This window comes from Watersipora subatra, chromosome 8 (genome assembly GCF_963576615.1).
Source record: "Watersipora subatra chromosome 8, tzWatSuba1.1, whole genome shotgun sequence".
NCBI lineage: Eukaryota > Metazoa > Bryozoa > Gymnolaemata > Cheilostomatida > Watersiporidae > Watersipora > Watersipora subatra.
Genome location: NC_088715.1, coordinates 19,773,957 through 19,798,525, shown reverse-complemented (window position 1 = coordinate 19,798,525; position 24,569 = coordinate 19,773,957). Strand labels below are relative to the sequence as shown.

The window sequence follows — 24,569 nt, the reverse complement described above, 5'->3', positions numbered from 1 at the left end:
TAGTAAAGATAGTAATAAATAATACTCTTATAATAGTAAAGATATATTTTGTTTTATTTAATTTTAAACATATACAATATCTATACTTTTTCTTTACAGCACAGACCTGGTTGGCAAAAAGCAAAAAGTGAGAAAGGTTGATGTAATTGGCGGTGTGAGCTGGCCTTAATTTGATGTAAAATTGCTGCGATCACGAACTCAAGTGAAAATGATAAGAAAATGGCGTATAGTTGTCAATACAAGCTTATAATACAACAGTTTTTGTAGTCATTAAAATGTTATGTTTAGTTTTTTTGTATTTAAAAAGTGAGTTTGTAAAGATCTTGGAATGGACAAAGTTTGTATGTATTTTATTGTACAGACAACAATCAAAAACATACAAAAAGCATTCCCGGAACAGACTGCTTTTATTTTTATTTGTTTCTGTTGTAGAAGCATCTACCATACATACTGTAGTTGTAGCAGTCACTGCATGACGAGAGTTTTTAAATGCAGCAAGGATTAGACCACTAGTAAGGAGTACAGGTGCATTTATATTGACAAATGCTGTCAATGCTGGTTAAAACTAAAATGAGAAACTAGTGAGCTACATACGATTGCAAACAAGATGACAATAGGATCAGGTGATGCGAGAATGTCTGCATACAAATTGACCACCTTACAAATTCATCTTTGACATAAAAGCCTTGCATAAACTTACCCCTTTAGTTTTGTAGACTCTGGACCTATGAGTAAATCATTAATGAATGATAAATGGCTTGAGAATGTGAGCATCTGAAACTTCTAAACTGATTTAAGTTTTTAAATTGAATAAGTAGCATAACGGCATGTTCGACCTTATGCATGACCTTTAGTACTGAAGGCTTTTTGTTGATACTGTATTTGTTGCTGCTGTTAGTTGTGACCATAGCATACAGAGTAATAAAAAATGTTTACAAAACAGGTATGATACATGTAGTAAAAGTTTACCAGTTTATCAGCGTCCCTGGAGTTCATGCTGAGTCAGAATGGCCTAATCCGTGCTGACCAATGATAGCTGCCGGCGTTGAGTCATAAGCTAAGGTTTTGCTTAACTCATAGCGTGACGTTTCTCGAGCTTCTGTAGAAAGCAGCCAGATTTGAATTACTACTCTTAATTATGAAGTTGTCAATTGCTAAGGGATTATTTACTAAAGATTACAGGTTAGTTTCATATGCTGTTTTATTTTATTATACCATGTTTTATTGTTTCTTGTCACACTTCAGTTGATGTTCAGCAATTTTATTTGCTATCATACTGTAATTTTTCATAGTTTATTGCATTCATAATTATTGTGCTTAACAAATTTGTATAAAAATAGTACTGAAATGTTATTTCAGGTTTTGCGGTACTCAATAAACATTGCGACCTGCATAATAACCATTGAACTCATCTCATGAATAATTCTATATGTTAAATAAAATTACGAGCTTAAATCGAAAACTCTACAATACAGTCTTTTTAAACAGGATAATGGGGAGTACGAGGCAAACTACACATGGTAAGCATCTAGTGCATCACAATACCTTGAACAACAAATTTTAATATTAAAAGTTTCTAATATTCTGTAAAGTTAGGATGTTAGGAAAATGTTGAACATATGAAAAATGTGTACATATAATTTTTTGGTGATGAGATTTCTATATTCCGTTTCATAATAGCACTCGTTAAATGATAAATGTGAATTGATAGACATATCTACACAATATATGTACAAATTATGACTATACCGATATGTAAAGATAGTGTATATATATAGCTATATGATGTACAGTGCATATATCCCCATCGCTCTCTGAGGACATGAAGCTCCTCTCTATTTCATTTGGAAGGAGATATGAGTCATATGACCATGTTTAACCAAATGATACTTAATATATAATATTTCTCAAGCTATACATAACAGAATTAATTCTCAAATATTTTAGATAATTTTGTATTTTATGGGGTTTATTAGAGACATAAGAATTGCTAATTAAATGGAGCGGTTTAAGCAAGCTGCCTAATGGCCAATAATGCCTCAAGTTGTCAGAAAAATGGTAAAATATGTCACTTATGCAAATATTGGCATAAAATATTAAAAGCGTTATCAAAACATCAAAATTTACAAATGTGGAGAAAAGGAAACTTGCAATGCTCTTCACCGCCAACCATAACTGCAAAACAGGATGTGAACTCATATTTGGCATAATTGAACAATGTACTACATGGTAACTGTACTACTACATGTAACTACATGCACAACAATAAAAAGCAAATAAGACAAAACTGTTCTATACAATCTGAAAGGGATAAAACTGTGCAGTCTACAGTTATGTCTATCCCTCTTGACCAACTATCTCACAAGTAAAGCACTCACGCAGGTGTGCACAGAAGTCATGGGTTTTAAGAGGAAGAAATTGAGAAGTTTTATTTACAGTTTATTTTATGTTTTAGTTGTAGGGGCTTCTCAATGAATGTGTCAGCACTAACCTAGTAGTAGTAGTCAGTACGCCAGTAGTAGCAATAGCAGTTCTTTTTCAGGCATATTTAGGAAAGAAATTTGGATCTTTCATAAATCATTCAGAATTCATTTCGAGAAGTTATATTCTCTTGTACCTCCATGACAACAACTCTGGTTTTAGGGAAGCAAGTCATGTGACTTCTTGTTAATATGAGTCTAAGCTTTTTGCTAAAATATTTTGGATGGTAATAGCCATTAATATAATAATAGTACCGTAATGTACATTCATCTGTCTGTCCAAAGTCACGCTAAGATTGTTAGGAAAAAAGATTGTCTCACACAGGAATCGAACCCAATGTGTTAAATAAACTCCAAGGCAGGCAAGCTACCACTACACTACTCAGACACCTTACCACTGCGTACTAGTCATATTGGTAACTGAGCTAAAAATATTCTTTCTAGCAAAATATTAGAGAAAATCCCAAACTATAAAAATAACATTTTTTACTAAAAGCCTTTTAGTAAAAGGCATATGAGACTCCAACCATATATGGCCATATATATATATATATCTTAAAAAGCATAACCGAAATCAAATCTGCTGTTTGCCAAGTCAGTTAATTTCATTTCATTAATTTCATTTTATTTACATACATTCAAAGCACTTACAGCTACAGTCATATGCCCCATGTCACAAAGTCATATGCTCTGTGTCATAAACTGCTATATGATGTCATTGAGGTTTCGTTCATCACATCAAAATAATGATATGAATGTTCTATTCAAGACAATTGTGGAATGATCATGTCGGTGAAGGCTCAAGGAATTACCATGCGATTTCAGTACGCTCCAGGCTAAGCCCACCACACAGAAGTTACAATAATTTTCTTGTCTCACACTCATGCCAATATGAGAACTCTATTGCAAAAATTCTACACTGAACTAATCCACTTCAGAATGCCTTCAACACAAGGAAGCAATTTCAGTTAGCTAGAAATGAACCAATCAGAACTGATATACAATCTTTGTCTTTCAGTTTTCCATTACCATTTTACTAGCTTTAGTTCAAGCCTGTAATTACATGGCATCCCAGATATAGCAAGCTATATAGTTAGATAAGTTACGGTCTTTAACTATTTTTTAAAACTGGAGTAAACACTCAAACCGCCATCAAAGATTCCGCTAGATGGGAGTGATCAGAAATCTACTGAATAAGTAGATTTGCTAACAGACAAAACTCATTTGCCATGTTATGTATTTATTAGGGTCTATTCAAAAACCTAACGTCTGTCAAACAAGTACGTATGTCTATTGTTATTTGATTCAAAGTTTAATAAGTGCATAAAACATTTCAATATATGTATGTATATTTCTGAGCATTGTGCATATCTTGATCTGGTGAGCCAATTGACCCAATGAGCTTATTGAACTCCTGCGTTGGTTTATTTCTCGCTGTATTTCTACTGACGTAATATATTCAAAAATTTATTAAGAAATTAGAAAAATACTGTCTTTATATAATATTTGATTTTATCTAATAAAATATATAGTCATTTCATGAGTAATCTGAACCATAAAGCTTTAATATATCAGCATGTTGAAAAATGAAAAACATTTAGGAATCCATCATTACAAAGCCATAGTTAACTGTATAAACAACACAATATTGGTGAAGGTAGCTAACATTTGTGTGCAGTCAGAACTCGGAACAACTCGACACATACTAAGATGAGCGTATAAATCATTTGTGATAATCACATTGCGATACTTTAAAAGCCTCACTGAGAAAAATGCCAATATGTTAAGTCACATCAATTTACATGCCACTCCGTTGGGCTCACTAAAACTCTCAACAATATTGATGACTTAAGATTTAAACTAAGCGATTTGAAGATGCGAATTTTGGTGCCAATTTTCATAAAAAAAATTAAATAGGCAAAAAATTGACCTATTTATATAAGACTTGTTAACTTTTTAAGGGCTAATTGTTTGAATTCATCAGAAAACTGCAAATAAATGATTGGTTTACAGCTTAATCTTGAATAGAAGCTCAATGGAAGATATCAATGGTGATAAGATATCAATGGTGATAAGATATCAATGGTGATAAGATATCAATGGTGATAAGATATCAATGGTGATAAGATATCAATGGTGATAAGATATCAATGGTGATAAGATATCAATGGTGATAAGATATCAATGGTGATAAGATATCAATGGAAAACTGTTGGACGCTCCATAAAAGTTTAATGAAGGTAACAGAACATGAATGTTTCAGTTTTTAGTAATTAAAATAGAAACATGAGCAAATACTTTCACGGTTAAAACCACAATTTCAACTGAACCACGATTTCAACTGAACCACGGTTAGTTAATTGCTAGAAATTACTACAAAGAAATTGGCAAACTTCGAGTTTTTACATAGAAAGTTATTTTGCAGTCGTTGTTTATACCAGTGTTAAGACCAGCAAGCTATCCACTAGTAACTGCACACACTATTCTATTGACGGAACGTTCTAAGTTTAGTATGTTAAAATGCAAAATGGTGCATGGCGCCACCAAATAAGAATTACTTAGTTAAACGAAATGGTGATGTTTATCATTTTATCTTATTAGGCCAAGATATTATTTTAAGATAGTTTTATACATGCAAAAATAATTTTTTGGCAGTGTGGATTAAATTAAGTCAATACTTCAAGTCAGCTGATGGTCAGATGACATGGAGTTGGAGACTTTTTAACACCGCTTTATGGACCGTGAATAGGCTGAGAGCCAATAATCAACATATACCCCTATATTTTTTGAAAGCATCAGAGGATTTTCATGAAACAAATCTGCTGCAACTATTTGGGCTGTAATTTTGTTAAGGAATGGTAAAAATATAATTGACAGAATGTTTATAACTAAGGGAAATTCATTGGCACTTTTCAAACAGAACTTTGAGCTTTCAGATAACACAGCTAAAACAATTACCACATGTCCACAGCTTAAAATTACACTATAATGATTTGCAGTTGAACCAACCAACTTAAAGGACCAAATTGCTTGAAACCATCTGCTAATACAGACTTGAAAAATTAAGTCTTAAGCAATCATAAAAAGGATAAATTTCCTTTTGTTCATGTTTAAGGAAAACGCAGAATTGTAACAAAGCACGAAGCAACTGTGTCTCTAAATATGGCCATACAAAATGTTTAGTTTGAGTCGACTACAAAGTGTCAATATTCAGAAAAATTGAAATTCTCAATGACTCCATTTATATGGCGATGACTTAATAGGGCTGAACGATAATAGTATCCTAACGCGGCGACTTTCTCATAGACATCCATGCTCGTGCATCCTTACGCCTTCCCAAAGACTCGCATGATCTAGCCTTGTACTCTAAGATAGAATCTCTCTCGACTGGGGAAACTTGTGGCTCGTTAAAAGCAATATCAAGAACCGCTAAAACATAGAATGTCAGCCTATCAGAAGCTTCAACAACAACCTGTTGAAATTTATTACCTACTAGTGCATCAAACTACTGTGACTAAATACACATTTAGGTATATTAATGTGCTACATAAACCGCTGGGATCAACCTTGGAACTCTCCTAGTGTCTTTCCAGAAAAAAGAAAGAGTACTGCTGGTTGAGAAATGCAATATTAGCAGTCAAATGGCACTGCAGTGCAATAGGAGAACTGCAATGGTAGCTGCAATGGTAGCTGTAATGTACTGGGTGTTATTATGCACAACAAACCGCAATAATGAAAGGAAAAGATTATATGTTTATATCTCTCTCCTGCAATAGGAGAAATGCAATATTAGAAGTAAAATGGCAAGCTGCTGTGTAATATACACAGTTTGAAAGTTGGTTGTGTTGAATGTAGAATGGTTTTGACAGTATCTGTAACAGAAAGCAAGCATTAGCATTCACGTATGTCTGGAGATTTTTCGCAAACTGGAGCAAAATAAAGAAATGGATCATGTCCCAGAAACCATGGTTAAAGGTTGACTTGCAACAAAATTCACATTACAGTTATTTGAAATCAAAAGATTCACCATGTCTTACTCTGTTGTGTTGTAGGTGCAAAATATTTGGGAATGTGATTACAAGCTCTTAAAAGCTCAAAAACGAACAGTTAATCGCAGCCACATGAGACCGCCGTAGCTTGGATTCTCTTTCCAAAACGGCTCAAATGTAATGTAGTTGTGGTAGATGGTTTCTGTTTACACTTTCATGCAACCTTATTCGTCGAAATATTTCCACAAATATACTTCACGCGTTCAATAAAACCATGTCTATTGTTTTTAAGCGTCTATTTTCTCGTCATTGTAATGCTGTCACTTTTAGCACTGATATCTTATAATTTACCGTAAAAATTCGTTACACTTTTTAACCTTAGCTCGAAGGAGTGCATATCATTGTCTGATAATCGTGATGAGCATGTTGGTCACCTGTGATAATCGAAAAGTGCTGCAAAAATTATTTTCGAAGTATTGGGTCACATGATCAGATTACGACTTGACGATTAGTTCAAGCCAAAACCAAACTGTAAAGTAGCGAGCATCTATATTTGGTACGGGGTCTTTGGTAAAACCCAAAGTGTTTGTCATAAACTAGTGCTACGAGAAGTTTATATTGAGCTTTTTATTGGCCTTTTAATTCACATGAAAACATCACGTGACAAGACAATAACCAAACTATCATGACTACGTCAGAGAAATAAAGAGATTCCAATCTATGGCGGCTTTTCGTTTTTGAGCTTTTAAGAGCTTGTAATCACATTTCCACATATTTGACACCTACAACACAACAGAGTAAGATATGGTGAATATTTTGATACCAAATAACTGTAATGAGAATTTTGTTGCAAGGCAACCTTTATGTCGGGGGGGGTTGTGAGATTTAGAGTTATCTACACTAGCAGAAGGAGAAATTTCTCAGTTATGTTGAAAAAACGTTGATTCCAGCTTAATTGCAGCAGATTTAATGGTCAATAAACTGAATGCATGTTTACCATTAGTGCGAAAACATAGTTTTGAGAAAACTGGTGTTAAAGTTTGAGAAACGAAAACCAATGCACAGTTTTGTTTACATTTCAAAACGTCATAGCAACCAATATCAAAAAGTTGTGATATTTATCTAGATTTCTGTGTTTATATCCAAAAAAGTACGCTGAACTTAAAAATCCAAACAGATTTTAGCTGGTTGTCACAGAAATAGCTGTATATCTATAAAAATATAGGCATATTACTTAATTTTGCAGATATTAAAACGGCTTGGCAGTACCGTGATATTGGGCACAGCCGTAGTATAATCAACAAGATCTTTAGAAAAATAATAACAGTAACATATTGCACACCATCGGTCACTATATACTTCGATCTTGTAAATTCGAATGATTATTCTTATAACTAAATCTTATAATGATCGTATAAAAACGAATAATTATTTTCACAATTAAATATTGTAATAATCTTATAAAAATCGTTAGAAAAATATCATCGTCATTTCCTTTACTTTCACTGCTTTGGACATCAGTTGGAATACCAAAGTACTCATTACAAGTGTCAAAAATATCAGAATTATCTGTAAAATCGGCAAAACAGAAACGAATAATTTTCAGTACTTCTACCTTTATTACAGAAACCTTTGGGCGATTGGACAATGCCATAGACTGAAGAAATGTGCACATTTTTCTCGTGAAATGCGCACGGCTTTACGGCCGTTTTTTTGGCCGGTCTTAATTTTGATTAAAAAAGGCCGGCAGGTTTTAATGGCAATTTTAGGCCAAATTAACCTTTTTATTTATGTATAATCCGATAAGATGGGTAAGTTTTAGGATATTGTCGACACTTTTCAAAGACTTGGTAACATATTTAAATAGGTTTATATGTGTTTTGTATCATTATTATACTTAAACGACTCCACACTAAATTGGTTAAATTTTTTGATAGGATTTCGGTACAAGGGTTTGGGTACGGCCGTTGATCAATACTTTTCGAAAGTTGTGTGCACATATGCATTTATCATAAAGCTCCCACACACTAGCTTCGCTCGTGCTTGATCGTGGGACAAAGATTAATATTAACTATGAGATATGTCGCTAAACCATCTGATACACTATTTCTAATATACATCATTTGTTTACAGCATGTTCCGATGTATTTAATGTATCTATTGTATGTATCTAATACAAACGTATAAACAAATTAGTAAAATTACATAGCCAATTACATACCCAAAGCTTGCTCATGTTCATTTCCATAGTGGAGGGCCCTTCCTAGTCCCAGAAAATGCTCAGTCATGGATCGTGTGGCTTCAGGACAATCTGGGTTCAGCTGATAACAAAAGAACTCATAGCATATGTTGATGTGTGTTAATTAGTTGATCGTTGAAAGAGTCGAAAATTGGCCATCGAGATACTTTAACTCCAACATACACTATCAAGTCCACATTAAAGATGCACTTGAAGTTTTCAGTAAATGTTATCAGAAAGTATCAGCATTTTCCGGTCATTTGCGTTGTTTTTGTTGCTTGAGATGATCTGATTGCTAACATATTTCAAGGTTAAAATTGATGAAACTTGATTGCGATTAAAACGCTAACATCAAACGAAAGTGCGATTATGGCGTCTATAATAGCAAAAGACACAGACAGAATAGAGGCGTGTAACCTTTCAACTTGAATGCTACAGCTGATAACAGCTCAAGCGAAATTGCAATTATGGTGTTTGTAGATGAAAAGAGATGCATAACACTGCAACTTGAACGCAATAGTTGATATCAACTATAGCAATGATAACAACTAATGATGTCATTTTGCACATATTTTTCTTCTGATTATTTTAATCGTGATCAAGTTTTGTCAATTTTAATCTTGAAACTTCCTGACAATCAGAACACCAAAAACTTCAAAAACAATCTAGAATAAAAAATATTGATACTCTATGTTTTTTTGTGAAGTTCATCTGTAGCGAATTATATAAACTGCATCAACTAATGACAACAAACCAGCTCTTGACAGAATGAAAAAAACTGAAATTTCACTAAAAATCTCACAAGAGTAAATCTGCAGTCTGGTAAAGATCAACCAGAATAATACATTGACCTAGCACGGGATAAAAGTAAAGGTGAATAACAGAATTAGCTTAGGATAATCCGTTATGGGGTGCAATTGAGAAACGAGTTTAGAAAGACACATACAATTGTTTCTCAATTGTACCTTATCAAAAACATAACAGATTAAACATTTTTGTTTAATAATTTGTTTTTTTGTTAAAAAACAATTATAAACAATTTATATATATAATATAATTTATATATATATATATAAACAAATTATAAACAATATTTGTGTTTATAATCTGTATAATTGTTTCTCAATTGTACCCCATAACAGATTATACATAAAACTTATCTTTTGCTAAAAAAGAGATAAAAAAGAGCATAAATGAATTGTTAGATCATTTCATTTTAGACTCTATTACACTAACGTCTACTTATGTTGATGATCCATACTTACAAAATTTTTTCTTTTTGTGGACATTGTAAACTTTAACAGCTTTGCAATAATTGGTTAACTGTTAATTAATTGAATAAAACATTGTCTTCATTTTTTTTATTAAAAATTGCTGTAATTCATCACAAAAGTTATTTTCCAAAAAGCTCAACAACGCCACATACGTTTCATATAATTATTTGTCAGCTAATACGTCTGGACTTCTTTAAGTAATATGATAGCGGCAGACTTCCTACTTACCTTAGCAGAATACTGGAAAAAATAATCATAGTTTTTTTGAGCCATGCTGAATTGTCCCTTCTCGACTTGGTCACTGGCCCACTTTGCATGCTGATCAGCATACTAGAAAACATATAAATGCTCTATTAAATCATGTAACATCAGAGACAGTAATGGAATGGACTATGCCTTTGGCTGTATGAGCTGACATTGCATTAAGCTTTGGTAAAATACAGTTGCTGTACAAGCCATCAGACTTGAAAGGAAGGAGGGGTATCATCTTTGTTTTCTTTAAAATTAATTTGTAAATTAGCCATAAATTAAATATTGAGAAGGGAACTTACTATTGCAAGATCAGCATCTGTCATACTTGTAAGCGATTTCACCTCATCTTCCGAGAATCGATTAGGCTAAAATGAACCAGCATGTCAACCAGCGTTGTGTGTTGTATGTAATAGTAATAAAAAGATATTTTTCCACATTTTCATGCGCATAACAAATGATGTATTCAAAATCTAGATACATTAAAAAACCTTAGAAATGACTCAAATTATTCTGTTAATCAACATGTCAAAACTTTCCTAAAACAGGTAAGATAACTTAGCGAAATGGTTCGTATATACGAAAAAGACAAGCTTGTTACCACTTAGACATTTAATGCACTTTGACACTTCTTTAGTTTTGAAAACTGCGTACAGAAATTCTAGATATTGATGAAATTGATATATTCTAGAAATTGCCCTTCAAAGCTTTAAGATTGTAAGGCTGCCACATCTCTTTAACTAACATTAGAACTTTTAACAATAGTACAAAGTATAGTATATTATATACTAATATAATATATAATAGTATCCAATAATATATGTACAATACGCGTTCCTACAACGTAATAATCCATTCCAGCAACATTTGCGTTATAGGGATTTTACGTTATAAGAACAGTAAAATACATGTGTATTGCCTAATCCAATCCCAAATCTTTCCAAACTAACACCAAAACTAATATGTATACCCATAGGTATGCTATAAAATATAACTTCAATATGTATACCCATAGGTATACTATAAAATATAACTGCAATATGTATATCCATAGGTATACTATAAAATATAACTGCAATATGTATATCCATAGGTATACTATAAAATATAACTGCAATATGTATACCCATAGGTATACAGTAATACTTCAACTTACGAGTGCTCCAACGTACGAGAAACTTGATACGAGCCAGCTTTTAAGCAAGTTTTAGCACTAACATACGAGCCATGTTTGAGATACGAGCACGTGAGTCAGTTGCCAAGTATGCCGGAGGTGTTTTATGAGAACAGCATCACTCTGTATTTTTCAACTGCTCAGGTTATACTTTTGTACCGTGTTTTTTTGTGCGATTTTCAGTGCAGAATTATGTGAATTAAAAGTACTCTGCGTTGACCGAAAGTTTGCCAGTAAAATGAAAGATAATGCAAAGAAAAAGCGAATGATAACAGTTGATATTAAACGGAAAATTATTGAAAAATATGCAAAGTGTGTATGCGTGATTGAACTAGCTCAACAATATGACAGAAATACATCCACAATTATCAAACCGAAGGAATATATTCAGGGCATTTAGTTCACGAAAGGACTGGCCATAGTTTCTAAACAGCGCAGCGACCTTCACGACCGTTGATGGAGAGACCGCTCAGGCATTGGATAAACAATTGGCCGGTGACAGCGTAACTAAAACGATGCTATACGAAAAGGCCGGTGCTATCTAGCAAAACTATAAAAATAGACATTCGGATGAGTTGGCTAGTGGTCGTGCATTAACTTTTTGTGACGACACCGGCGTTCGCCCTAATTTCAACATGTTGAAAGGGCGACAAAGGCAAACGTCTTTAGATAGGATTATCTTAAAACGGCCGGCTAGTCGTGAAAGCGAAACAAAGGAAAAATTAGCTAACCAGCGAGAAACTTCAAACTACGAACGCCGAAGAAATTTTAAATACGTTAAGTTAAAAATGAAAGTTTGCTTTTAGGTTTGCTTTTACGTTTGTCTTTTAAGACATTGATAAAATCTAAATTTATCAAAGTCAATTGTTGTAATGAAGGATAACTTATATCTCCCTCTCTGGCAAATGCTAGCGTTAGCTGCTATTGTATGTATTTAATTTTACATTTTAGTTAATCACATTTCCTTGCATTATTTTTTAATTGTTGCTTTTTGAAAGCATTTGGTAAATTAGGACAATAACCAACATGTTCTTTCTGTTAAAATATTTTGTTTTGAGTGTTTTATTTGCATTTTTAGAGTATGGAAACCAAACAATATATGTTTAATGGTTCTATATATAAATAAATTGCACTAACATGCGAGTAAATTAACATACGAGCTCAGTCTCGGAACGCATTAAGCTCGTAAGTCGAAGTATGACTGTACTAAAAAATATAACTGCAATATATATACCCATAGGTATACTATAAAATATAACTGCAATATGTATACCCATAGGTATACTATAAAATATAACTGCAATATGTATATCCATTGGTACACTATAAAATATAACTGCAATATGTATATCCATAGGTATACTGTAAAATATAACTGCAATATGTATACCCATAGGTATACTATAAAGTATAACTGCAATATGTATACCCATAGGTATACTATAAAATATAACTGCAATATGCATACCCATAGGTATACTATAAAATATAACTGCAATATGTATATCCATAGGTATACTATAAAATATAACTGCAATATGTATACCCATAGGTATACTATAAAGTATAACTGCAATATGTATATCCATTGGTATACTATAAAATATAACTGCAATATGTATACCCATAGGTATACTATAAAGTATAACTGCAATATGTATACCCATAGGTACACTATAAAATATAACTGCAATATGTATACCCATAGGTATACTATAAAATATAACTGCAATATGTATACCCATAGGTATACTATAAAGTATAACTGCAATATGTATATCCATTGGTATACTATAAAATATAACTGCAATATGTATACCCATAGGTATACTATAAAGTATAACTGCAATATGTATACCCATAGGTACACTATAAAATATAACTGCAATATGTATACCCATAGGTATACTATAAAGTATAACTGCAATATGTATACCCATAGGTACACTATAAAATATAACTGCAATATATATACCCATAGGTATACTATAAAATATAACTGCAATATGTATACCTATTGGTATATGGTATATGCTATGCTAAACAGGAAGTACTGAAAAATTGCGTCTGATAAATATAATCGTTTTTTTTTGTCGATTTTAAAGATAACACTGACATTTTGGACACATGTAATGAGTACTTTGGTATTCCAACTGATGTCAAAAGCAGTGAAAGTAAAGGGAATTACGATGATATTTTCCTAACGATTGTTGCAAGATTATTACAATATTTAATTATAAGAATAATTATTCGATTTTATAGGATTACTATCAGATTTAATTATAAGAATAATTATTCAAATTTTCAAGATTGGAGTATATAGAGACCGATGGTGTGCAATATGTTACTGTTGTTATTTTTCTAAAGATTCTGTTGATGATTTGGCTGTGTCCGATATCGCGGTACTGCCAAGCCGTTTTTAATATCAGCAAAATTGAGTAATACATTTTCTTATAAATATACAGGTATTTCTATGACAACCAGCTAAAATCTGTTTAAATTTTTAAATTCAGCATAATTTTTGGATATAAATACAGACATCTAGAAAAATATCACAACTTTTTGATATTGGTTGCTATGACGTTTTGAAACGTAAACAAAATTGTGCATTGGTTTTCGTTTCTCAAACTTTAACACCAGTTTTCTCAGAACAATGTTTTCGCACTGATGGTAAACGTGCATTCAGTTTATTGACCATAAGATCCGCTGTAATTAAGCTAGAATCAAAATCTTTTTGCAAAATAACTGAAAGAATTTTCTCCTTCTGCTAATGTAGATAACTCCAAATCTTACAATCCCGACTTAACCATGGTTTCTGTGATCATGACCCAATTTCTGATTAGTTACAATTGCTCGTATTAGAATAGTTGGAACAATATGAAGACAGAAAGTTTACCAAACATTGAAACACTGATATGTACCTAGTTTCGAACCGTCCGGTTAGACTGATCCATGTAGAAAAATCTGTTCAGTGAGTGTGCCTAATTTTTTTGCAATATTTAGGTTTAGTAGCTTATAGTATACTCAATTCAGAAATTCTAAAAGTTAGAACAAACTTCTACTATCTCTTAGTTATCGTTTAGTTAAATTTCACACATGGCTTCACCAAATGCGATGTTTCAAATACTTAAAACAAGCAAAAAACGACGTGATTTTTTCTATTAAATTAAGGTTTATGCATTAATGTATTAATTATGTAAATTATGCATTAATGTCGATGGCATCAGAATGTTTTAACGGGTTTTCATATACATTAAACTACCAGATCAAATTAAACAAGGCACTACCTCTAGTTAAACCTATTAAACTGATAAGAATTATTATTTATTTTGATCATATTGCTTTGAAAGTTTTAAGAAAAAACCTGAGAAACTTTAGAAGGGAAACTTCGAGCTTACCAAAGGGTTAAATATTGGCATACAAATTCAGCCTCTGTAACTGGTAAAGCATCAGCACAATACCTACACACAGCACACTCTAGAGCACTGGCCCCCGACATCACCCCAGGTTTTCTTGAATTCAGTCGATTTGAAAATTACTTTTTAAGTATTCAATATTTCATATCAATTTTTATTTTTATACAACTTTGTATGTCTGAATGTTTTTGAAAGCAAATTAGTGTAAGTTTTCAGATAACATAATTTACAGCCAATGCTTTTAGTCTTTGGGATCTGCACAAAGATCACCTCACAATTTTATCAAACCACAATGAATGTTGACTGTCCTCTTGGTGTTTATTAGTGTTTATAAACTTAGAAATTAATAAAACGATTTACGATGTATCTATATAAAAGTTTGCTTCAACATACGGCAGCAATGAAATCAGAAGTGAAAGTGAATAAACCTTATTCATAATGACTGTACATCATAAATCCTTGTAACCAACAAATCAACAATGTGGCTGCTTTCATACAGTGTTTCCTGTAGATAATGTATGTTCTCTCGGTTAAACTACCAAAAAGTACAAATTACTAACTAATAGCAACCAGAAGTTTCCATGAGATTTTCATTTGGCTGTCTGTAATCTTTTAAAAATAGAAAATGTTTGACTAACTCGTTGACAATCTTTTCCAGCACAGGAGATATATTTTAAAATTTGTAAAAGTCATGATTTACTCATTTACATTGACCCGTTATAAATGACTCACCCTTGATAGAGTAGAATATGAACTCAGTCCAGAACCTACCAACAAAGATAACATGATAACTCAAAGCTAAGCCATCCATACAAACAGAATGCTGAAAGAAACAAAATATATGAATTAAAAAAATGCAAAATTTTAATACAGAAAAAAATTCTGCTGGACAGTGTAAAAAGCAAAACATCTAAAATCTCATAAATTGTAAAACTCGTTTAATGTCTTGTCTTAGCTGTGATGACGCAGTCTTACAAAATACAATGCTCGATATGACTATACATGATAAAATATTAAAAACACAGTTGCTTTTCAAGAACTTACATGAACTAATCATAGAAAAACTCTATATTATAATGATTTTAAGAATACTGAGTAAAAGAATTGACCGATGTTTCTTTAAACTCAGTAAAATTAAGCATGAGGTCAAATGAAGAAAGGATGATTTTGTAAATAAAACACATAGAAGCAAGTCATGTAATCAATCCATGAAACTGAACTGCATCAAGTATTTACGTGTAAACAGAAAGTGTACAGTTCCAAAACTACCTGTTAACTTTTAACAACAAAAGCTGCAAAACTGAATTAAGATTGAATGAATCGTCATCAGCAGTAGCTTTTTAGGAATTATACACAAAACTGCTATTCCTAGGTCAGATCATTTCTGATCTCTATATAAAGATTTTTATAGAGATAATTATAAAGATATTTGTATAGCTATAATTTTTAGACCTCTTCTGTTATCACCATACGCTTATCATCTCAGATAAAATTTGACCTATTATTAAAAGACTCACTACCCAAAGGTCCTTTACCAGAAGCATGGAATGTATAATTTGTATATATAATGTGTAACTAATATGAACAGTTGAAACAGAAAATAAGCGATGGTGAACTAAAGCACCAACAGGTAACAACAGGTTTGAATTATTTTCCTGAAAAAGACCAAAAAATGACTCCTAGCTGCTACTTCTACCTCTAAGTAACATTACAGATGAGTCTGCTGTGTCACCTCTAATAGCAATATACTACAAGAGGTTACAGTATTAAAAACTGAAGTAAAATATATCATGTGCCACTGATTAAAGTTGATACTTACTTGTTGACGTTTGAGTCCCATAGGCACTGCTCACTGCACCTAAAAAGATATATTGGACTTGTTTAATAACCTTTTGAAAAGCATATAACATTTTAAAACATCCTAATAATATCATAAAATAATCATAAAATTTGGTGAATTTTCAAATATTTTGAGCTGTTCTCATAGCATCGTAACATAATTTGCAACAAAAAGTCTGCGAATATTTGGTTCAGTGTAACATTTCCAAGTTACAGACATTTTTGTAAATGATTAGCAAAGTTTTACAAACACTTACAAAAACAAAGTTGTCTGTCTATCATTTTTTTCCACTAAATGTTTAGTTTCAGCTCATTTACAAATGATTTCAAACCTGTTTGGGGTGATAGCCTACAAGGTAAGATTATATATCTAGGCTTGTTTACATTCTAATGATGTGCTAAAATTACACAAAAGAATGAATATACTCATGATCAATCTGTCTACAAACCACAAACCTTTTTATGCTAAAACAAAAACCTTCACCAACTTTCACTTAGATGATTATTTTTACATGAAGTTGAGGATTGTGCTCACCTGCTGACTCTTGAGCCCTGGTGGCACCAGCAGCTGCACCTAGAAATCAAACATTAATAATCACATGCCGTGGCAAAGTCTCCTGATTGCACACATGATCAGAATGGCATAAAGTCACTGCAACTATGAGATATTGTTGTCTTTTACTGCAAAAACAACTGACAACATTGTGCTACCGCAGATATAATCAGAAAGTTAACAAATTTTTTCAGTAAACAAAACCATTCATGGGAGGTTTAGCATTAGCGAGTCCAGTTTGTTCTCATTGTAATTTTAATAAACTTTGTGTTACCTGTATGATTGATAATTACATTGATAATTTTAGCTAAAAAATCAAATGATTTCTTAGCTAAAATTAAGTTACTTTACAAATTTCCAAAATGATTGAAGGAGCTCTGTAAAAAGTGCTGCTTATGAAAGGAGTCTATTTGTAGCAGAAGGCCAACCATTTTTACCTGATGATTTAATGACTGATTAGACAGCTTTTTAAGTAGAAATTTATAGTTTTCAACATAACTTTTCACAAATAAATATTTTGTAGACATGAAAGATTATAAGCTAAACTCTCACTACTGTCTACACAGAGAGTATAAATGATTTGTTGAAATGATTTTCATTAAGAACTTACCCGGTGATTGTTGCATCTGTAGAATTGAAGAGTCAGAGAGCCTATATAAAAGAAGCATCTGAAGGTCAATAATCTTAAAAGAAGGCATGTAGTTAGCAACTATAGATTATTAACTAAAAGACTGCCGGCGTTGCCCGGGTAATAAAAAAGTCTTTGCACATAAAATTTATTTTCATTTAACATATAGAACAGTTTCCGTTCAAACTTTCAGACTTCATATCGTGAGAAAGGTGTTTTGTGCAGTTTAAATAAATTTAGAAACAAAATAAAACAACTGTGAAGGCTTTCAAAATTTTTTAAGCAACTGTAGCTTTCAAATTTCATACCATGAGAAAAATGTTTTGTGCAGGTCAAATAAATTAAGAAACAAAATATAATAAATGTGGGTTATGAATTATATTATTAGTTGTCATGAATTATATGAATTCTTAAGACAGACCTCGCAATGCACTATTGACATATTGAGGTCACTATGAAATATATTTACCAAACATAAAACATGTATCAAAATTATTGAACAATTCATGAGCTATAAAATATTGTCTCCATGAATATTGTATATGAGAACGCATACCTGCTCGAACCCAGCCTTGGAGCAGCTAAAACATGAAAATAAATACAATCAAAACATGTTTAACATCACACTGATATTATGTTTAGCATGTTATACTACGGTTAAATATTGATCAATAAAATCATATTGTATCAGATATCTAAATGTTCCTAAATATGTTTTGTAAAAGACTTACCAGCTGGTCTCCTCTCTGGTTTCTGTAATAAAAATTGCCTATAAAGTAATGCATAATGCTCATAATAGCATACCAAAATACCAAAATCTAGCATTAGAATCAATAAAGAAACTTAAATTTATTTTTAAATTTGAAACTGCTTGTATTACAAGTTACGAGTAAAAAACTCCCACACAATTGATTTAATATCAACTCTTCAATCAATACTATATTTCCAACTAATGGTATCTGACAAGGCCTAGTAATATATATTTAATCTTTAATCTGTTTAAACAAAACATTTATGCGCTTACATGTATGTTATTAAATCACAATTAATTCAACTAATGAATTAATTAACTTATCAGAACTTGTATTTTGTACATAGGGCGCCTGAATATAGTGATCATGAATATATTAAAATTTAAGAAGGAACAGTCTAATGACACCACAGAAATAAATTAATCGATAACCAAGTCGGCAATGCAATTTCAGTGCCGAGAAAACTCTAAAAATGTGGTCTAAAATTGGCACTTCAAGTGGTAACACCAGAATAAACCTAAAGTAGCCATGACAATTGATTTTTTCATGCATTACTCATTCAGTATTTATACATAATACTGACTCTTTAGTTTCATAAAACTGTCTATATAACGAAGTGATTATGTTTTCAAGTCACAATTAAATTTCCCGTTGCATTTTGCCCAAATAGTGTTTAAAATACTAATAATTATTATGTTAAAACTCAGCAAAGAACACTCCAATGACACCAGGAAAAACAATATAATTTTTAACCACACAACGTCAGCACCAACGATAGCTTGGCACTGTGGTTAAAAATTGATATTTGAAACAGTACCAAAACAAAATAATGTGAGATTTGTATTTAGGGTTGTAAGGTGTTTTTACAACTCTGTCATCGTACCTTTTGCGAGTGTAAAGTATATGATGACAGAATGTAAAGTGTATGATGACAGAGTGTACAGTGTATGATGACAGAGTGTAAAGTGTATGATGACAGAGTGTACAGTGTATGATGACAGAGTGTAAAGTGTATGATGACAGAGTGTAAGGTGTATGATGACAGAGTGTAAAGTGTATGATGACAGAGTGTAAAGTGTATGATGACCGAGTGTAAAGTGTATGATGACAGAGTGTAAATTGTATGATGACAGAGTGTAAAGTGTATGATGACAGAGTGTAAAGTGTATGATGACAGAGTATAAAGTGTATGATGACAGAGTGTAAAGTGTATGATGACAGAGTGTAAAGTGTATGATGACAGAGTGTAAAGTGTATGATGACAGAGTATAAAGTGTATGATGACACAGTGTAAAGTGTATGATGACAGAGTGTGAAGTGTATGATGACAGAGTGTAAAGTATATGATGACAGAGTATAAAGTGTATGATGGCAGAGTGTAAAGTATATGATGACAGAGTGTACAGTGTATGATGACAAAGTGTAAATTGTATGATGACAGAGTGTAAAGTGTATGATGACAGAGTGTAAAGTGTATGATGACAGAGTGTAAGGTGTATGATGACAGAGTGTAAAGTATATGATGACAGAGTATAAAGTGTATGATGGCAGAGTGTAAAGTATATGATGACAGAGTGTACAGTGTATGATGACAAAGTGTAAATTGTATGATGACAGAGTGTAAAGTGTATGATGACAGAGTGTAAAGTGTATGATGACAGAGTGTACAGTGTATGATGACAGAGTGTAAAGTATATGATGACAGAATGTAAAGTGTATGATGACAGAGTGTACAGTGTATGATGACAGAGTGTAAAGTGTATGATGACAGAGTGTACAGTGTATGATGACAGAGTGTAAAGTGTATGATGACAGAGTGTAAGGTGTATGATGACAGAGTGTAAAGTATATGATGACAGAGTATAAAGTGTATGATGGCAGAGTGTAAAGTATATGATGACAGAGTGTACAGTGTATGATGACAAAGTGTAAATTGTATGATGACAGAGTGTAAAGTGTATGATGACAGAGTGTAAAGTGTATGATGACAGAGTGTACAGTGTATGATGACAGAGTGTAAAGTGTATGATGACAGAGTGTAAAGTGTGTGATGACAGAGTGTAAAGTGTATGATGACAGAGTGTAAGGTGTATGATGACAGAATGTAAAGTGTGTGATGACAGAGTGTACAGTGTATGATGACAGAGTGTAAAGTGTATGATGACAGAGTGTAAAGTGTATGATGACAGAGTGTAAATTGTATGATGAAAGAGTGTAAAGTGTATGATGACAGAATGTAAAGTGTATGATGACAGAGTGTAAATTGTATGATGAAAGAGTGTAAAGTGTATGATGACAGAATGTAAAGTGTGTGATGACAGAGTGTAAAGTGTATGATGACAGAGTGTAAAGTGTATGATGACAGAGTGTAAAGTGTATGATGACAGAGTGTAAAGTGTATGATGACAGAGTGTACAGTGTATGATGACAGAGTGTAAAGTGTATGATGACAGAGTGTAAAGTGTATGATGACAGAATGTAAAGTGTGTGATGACAGAGTGTAAAGTGTATGATGACAGAGTGTAAAGTGTATGATGACAGAGTGTAAAGTGTATGATGACAGAGTGTAAATTGTATGATGAAAGAGTGTAAAGTGTATGATGACAGAATGTAAAGTGTGTGATGACAGAGTGTAAAGTGTATGATGACAGAGTGTAAAGTGTATGATGACAGAGTGTAAAGTGTATGATGACAGAGTGTAAAGTGTATGATGACAGAGTGTACAGTGTATGATGACAGAGTGTAAAGTGTATGATGACAGAGTGTAAAGTGTGTGATGACAGAGTGTAAAGTGTATGATGACAGAGTGTAAGGTGTATGATGACAGAGTGTAAAGTGTATGATGACAGAGTGTAAAGTGTGTGATGACAGAGTGTAAAGTGTATGATGACAGAGTGTAAGGTGTATGATGACAGAGTGTAAAGTGTATGATGACAAAGTGTAAAGTGTATGATGACAGAGTGTAAAGTGTATGATGACAGAGTGTAAAGTGTATGATGACAAAGTGTAAAGTGTATGATGACAGAGTGTAAAGTGTATGATGACAGAGTGTAAAGTGTATGATGAAAGAGTGTAAAGTGTATGATGACAGAATGTAAAGTGTGTGATGACAGAGTGTAAAGTGTATGATGACAGAGTGTAAAGTGTATGATGACAGAGTGTACAGTGTATGATGACAGAGTGTAAAGTGTATGATGACAGAGTGTAAAGTGTGTGATGACAGAGTGTAAAGTGTATGATGACAGAGTGTAAGGTGTATGATGACAGAGTGTAAAGTGTATGATGAAAGAGTGTAAAGTGTATGATGACAAAGTGTAAATTGTATGATGACAGAGTGTAAAGTGTATGATGACAGAGTGTAAAGTGTATGATGACAGAGTGTACAGTGTATGATGACAGAGTGTAAAGTGTGTGATGACAGAGTGTAAAGTGTGTGATGACAGAGTGTAAAGTGTATGATGACAGAGTGTAAGGTGTATGATGACAGAGTGTAAAGTGTATGATGAAAGAGTGTAAAGTGTATGATGACAAAGTGTAAATTGTATGATGACAGAGTGTAAAGTGTATGATGACAGAGTGTAAAGTGTATGATGACAGAGTGTACAGTGTATGATGACAGAGTGTAAAGTGTATGATGACAGAGTGTAAAGTGTGTGATGACAGAGTGTAAAGTGTATGATGACAGAGTGTAAGGTGTATGATGACAGAGTGTAAAGTGTATGATGAAAGAGTGTAAAGTGTATGATGACAGAATGTAAAGTGTGTGATGACAGAGTGTAAAGTGTATGATGACAGAGTGTAAAGTATATGATGACAGAGTGTAAAGTGTATGATGACAGAGTGTAAAGTGTATGATGACAGAGTGTAAAGTGTATGATGAAAGAGTGTAAAGTGTATGATGACCGAGTGTAAAGTGTATGATGACAGAGTGTAAATTGTATGATGACAGAGTGTAAAGTGTATGATGACAGAGTGTAAAGTGTATGATGACAGAGTGTAAAGTATATGATGACAGAGTATAAAGTGTATGATGGCAGAGTGTAAAGTATATGATGACAGAGTGTACAGTGTATGATGACAAAGTGTAAATTGTATGATGACAGAGTGTAAAGTGTATGATGACAGAGTGTAAAGTGTATGATGACAGAGTGTACAGTGTATGATGACAGAGTGTAAAGTATATGATGACAGAATGTAAAGTGTATGATGACAGAGTGTACAGTGTATGATGACAGAGTGTAAAGTGTATGATGACAGAGTGTACAGTGTATGATGACAGAGTGTAAAGTGTATGATGACAGAGTGTAAGGTGTATGATGACAGAGTGTAAAGTATATGATGACAGAGTATAAAGTGTATGATGGCAGAGTGTAAAGTATATGATGACAGAGTGTACAGTGTATGATGACAAAGTGTAAATTGTATGATGACAGAGTGTAAAGTGTATGATGACAGAGTGTAAAGTGTATGATGACAGAGTGTACAGTGTATGATGACAGAGTGTAAAGTGTATGATGACAGAGTGTAAAGTGTGTGATGACAGAGTGTAAAGTGTATGATGACAGAGTGTAAAGTGTATGATGACAGAGTATAAAGTGTATGATGAAAGAGTGTAAAGTGTATGATGACAGAGTGTAAAGTGTATGATGACAGAGTGTACAGTGTATGATGACAGAGTGTAAAGTGTATGATGACCGAGTGTAAAGTGTATGATGACAGAGTGTAAAGTGTATGATGACAGAGTGTAAAGTATATGATAACAGAGTGTAAAGTGTATGATGACAGAATGTAAAGTGTATGATGACAAAGTGTATGATGACAGAGTGTAAAGTGTATGACAGAGTGTAAAGTGTATGATGACAGAGTATAAAATGTATGATGACAGAGTATAAAATGTATGGTGACAGAGTGTAAAGTGTATGATGACAGAGTGTAAAGTGTATGATGACAGAGTGTACAGTGTATGATGACAGAGTGTAAAGTGTATGATGACCGAGTGTAAAGTGTATGATGACAGAGTGTAAAGTGTATGATGACAGAGTGTAAAGTATATGATAACAGAGTGTAAAGTGTATGATGACAGAATGTAAAGTGTATGATGACAAAGTGTATGATGACAGAGTGTAAAGTGTATGACAGAGTGTAAGGTGTATGATGACAGAGTGTAAAGTGTGTGATGACAGAGTGTACAGTGTATGATGACAGAGTGTAAAGTGTATGATGACAGAGTGTAAAGTGTATGATGAAAGAGTGTAAAGTGTATGATGACAGAATGTAAAGTGTGTGATGACAGAGTGTAAAGTGTATGATGACAGAGTGTAAAGTGTATGATGACAGAATGTAAAGTGTGTGATGACAGAGTGTAAAGTGTATGATGACAGAGTGTAAAGTGTATGATGAAAGAGTGTAAAGTGTATGATGACAGAATGTAAAGTGTGTGATGACAGAGTGTAAAGTGTATGATGGCAGAGTGTAAAGTGTATGACAGAGTGTAAGGTGTATGATGACAGAGTGTAAAGTGTGTGATGACAGAGTGTAAAGTGTATGATGACAGAGTGTAAAGTGTATGATGACAGAATGTAAAGTGTGTGATGACAGAGTGTAAAGTGTATGATGACAGAGTGTAAAGTGTATGATGAAAGAGTGTAAAGTGTATGATGACAGAATGTAAAGTGTGTGATGACAGAGTGTAAAGTGTATGATGACAGAGTGTAAAGTGTATGATGACAGAATGTAAAGTGTGTGATGACAGAGTGTAAAGTGTGTGATGACAGAGTGTAAAGTGTATGATGAAAGAGTGTAAAGTGTATGATGACAGAATGTAAAGTGTGTGATGACAGAGTGTAAAGTGTATGATGGCAGAGTGTAAAGTGTATAATGACAGAGTGTAAAGTGTATGATGACAGAGTGTAAAGTGTATGATGAAAGAGTGTAAAGTGTATGATGACAGAATGTAAAGTGTGTGATGACAGAGTG

General features: G+C 32.8%; 1 protein-coding gene across 1 annotated transcript in view; it reads right to left on the bottom strand.

Moving 5' to 3' along the window:
• Positions 1-3,908: 3,908 nt before the first annotated feature.
• The window catches only part of LOC137401493 (uncharacterized), a 54,074-nt gene continuing 33,413 nt past the window's right edge, over positions 3,909-24,569 (bottom strand). The window contains exons 16-25 of the mRNA XM_068087870.1: positions 18,573-18,594; positions 18,398-18,422; positions 17,824-17,864; positions 17,196-17,234; positions 16,641-16,679; positions 15,554-15,588; positions 10,534-10,599; positions 10,211-10,312; positions 8,691-8,790; positions 3,909-5,909 (exon numbers count right to left, since the gene is read on the bottom strand). Coding sequence (XP_067943971.1) covers positions 5,764-5,909; positions 8,691-8,790; positions 10,211-10,312; positions 10,534-10,599; positions 15,554-15,588; positions 16,641-16,679; positions 17,196-17,234; positions 17,824-17,864; positions 18,398-18,422; positions 18,573-18,594 — 615 coding nt within the window. The 3' untranslated portion in view covers positions 3,909-5,763. The remainder of the gene's footprint in view (positions 5,910-8,690; positions 8,791-10,210; positions 10,313-10,533; positions 10,600-15,553; positions 15,589-16,640; positions 16,680-17,195; positions 17,235-17,823; positions 17,865-18,397; positions 18,423-18,572; positions 18,595-24,569) is intronic.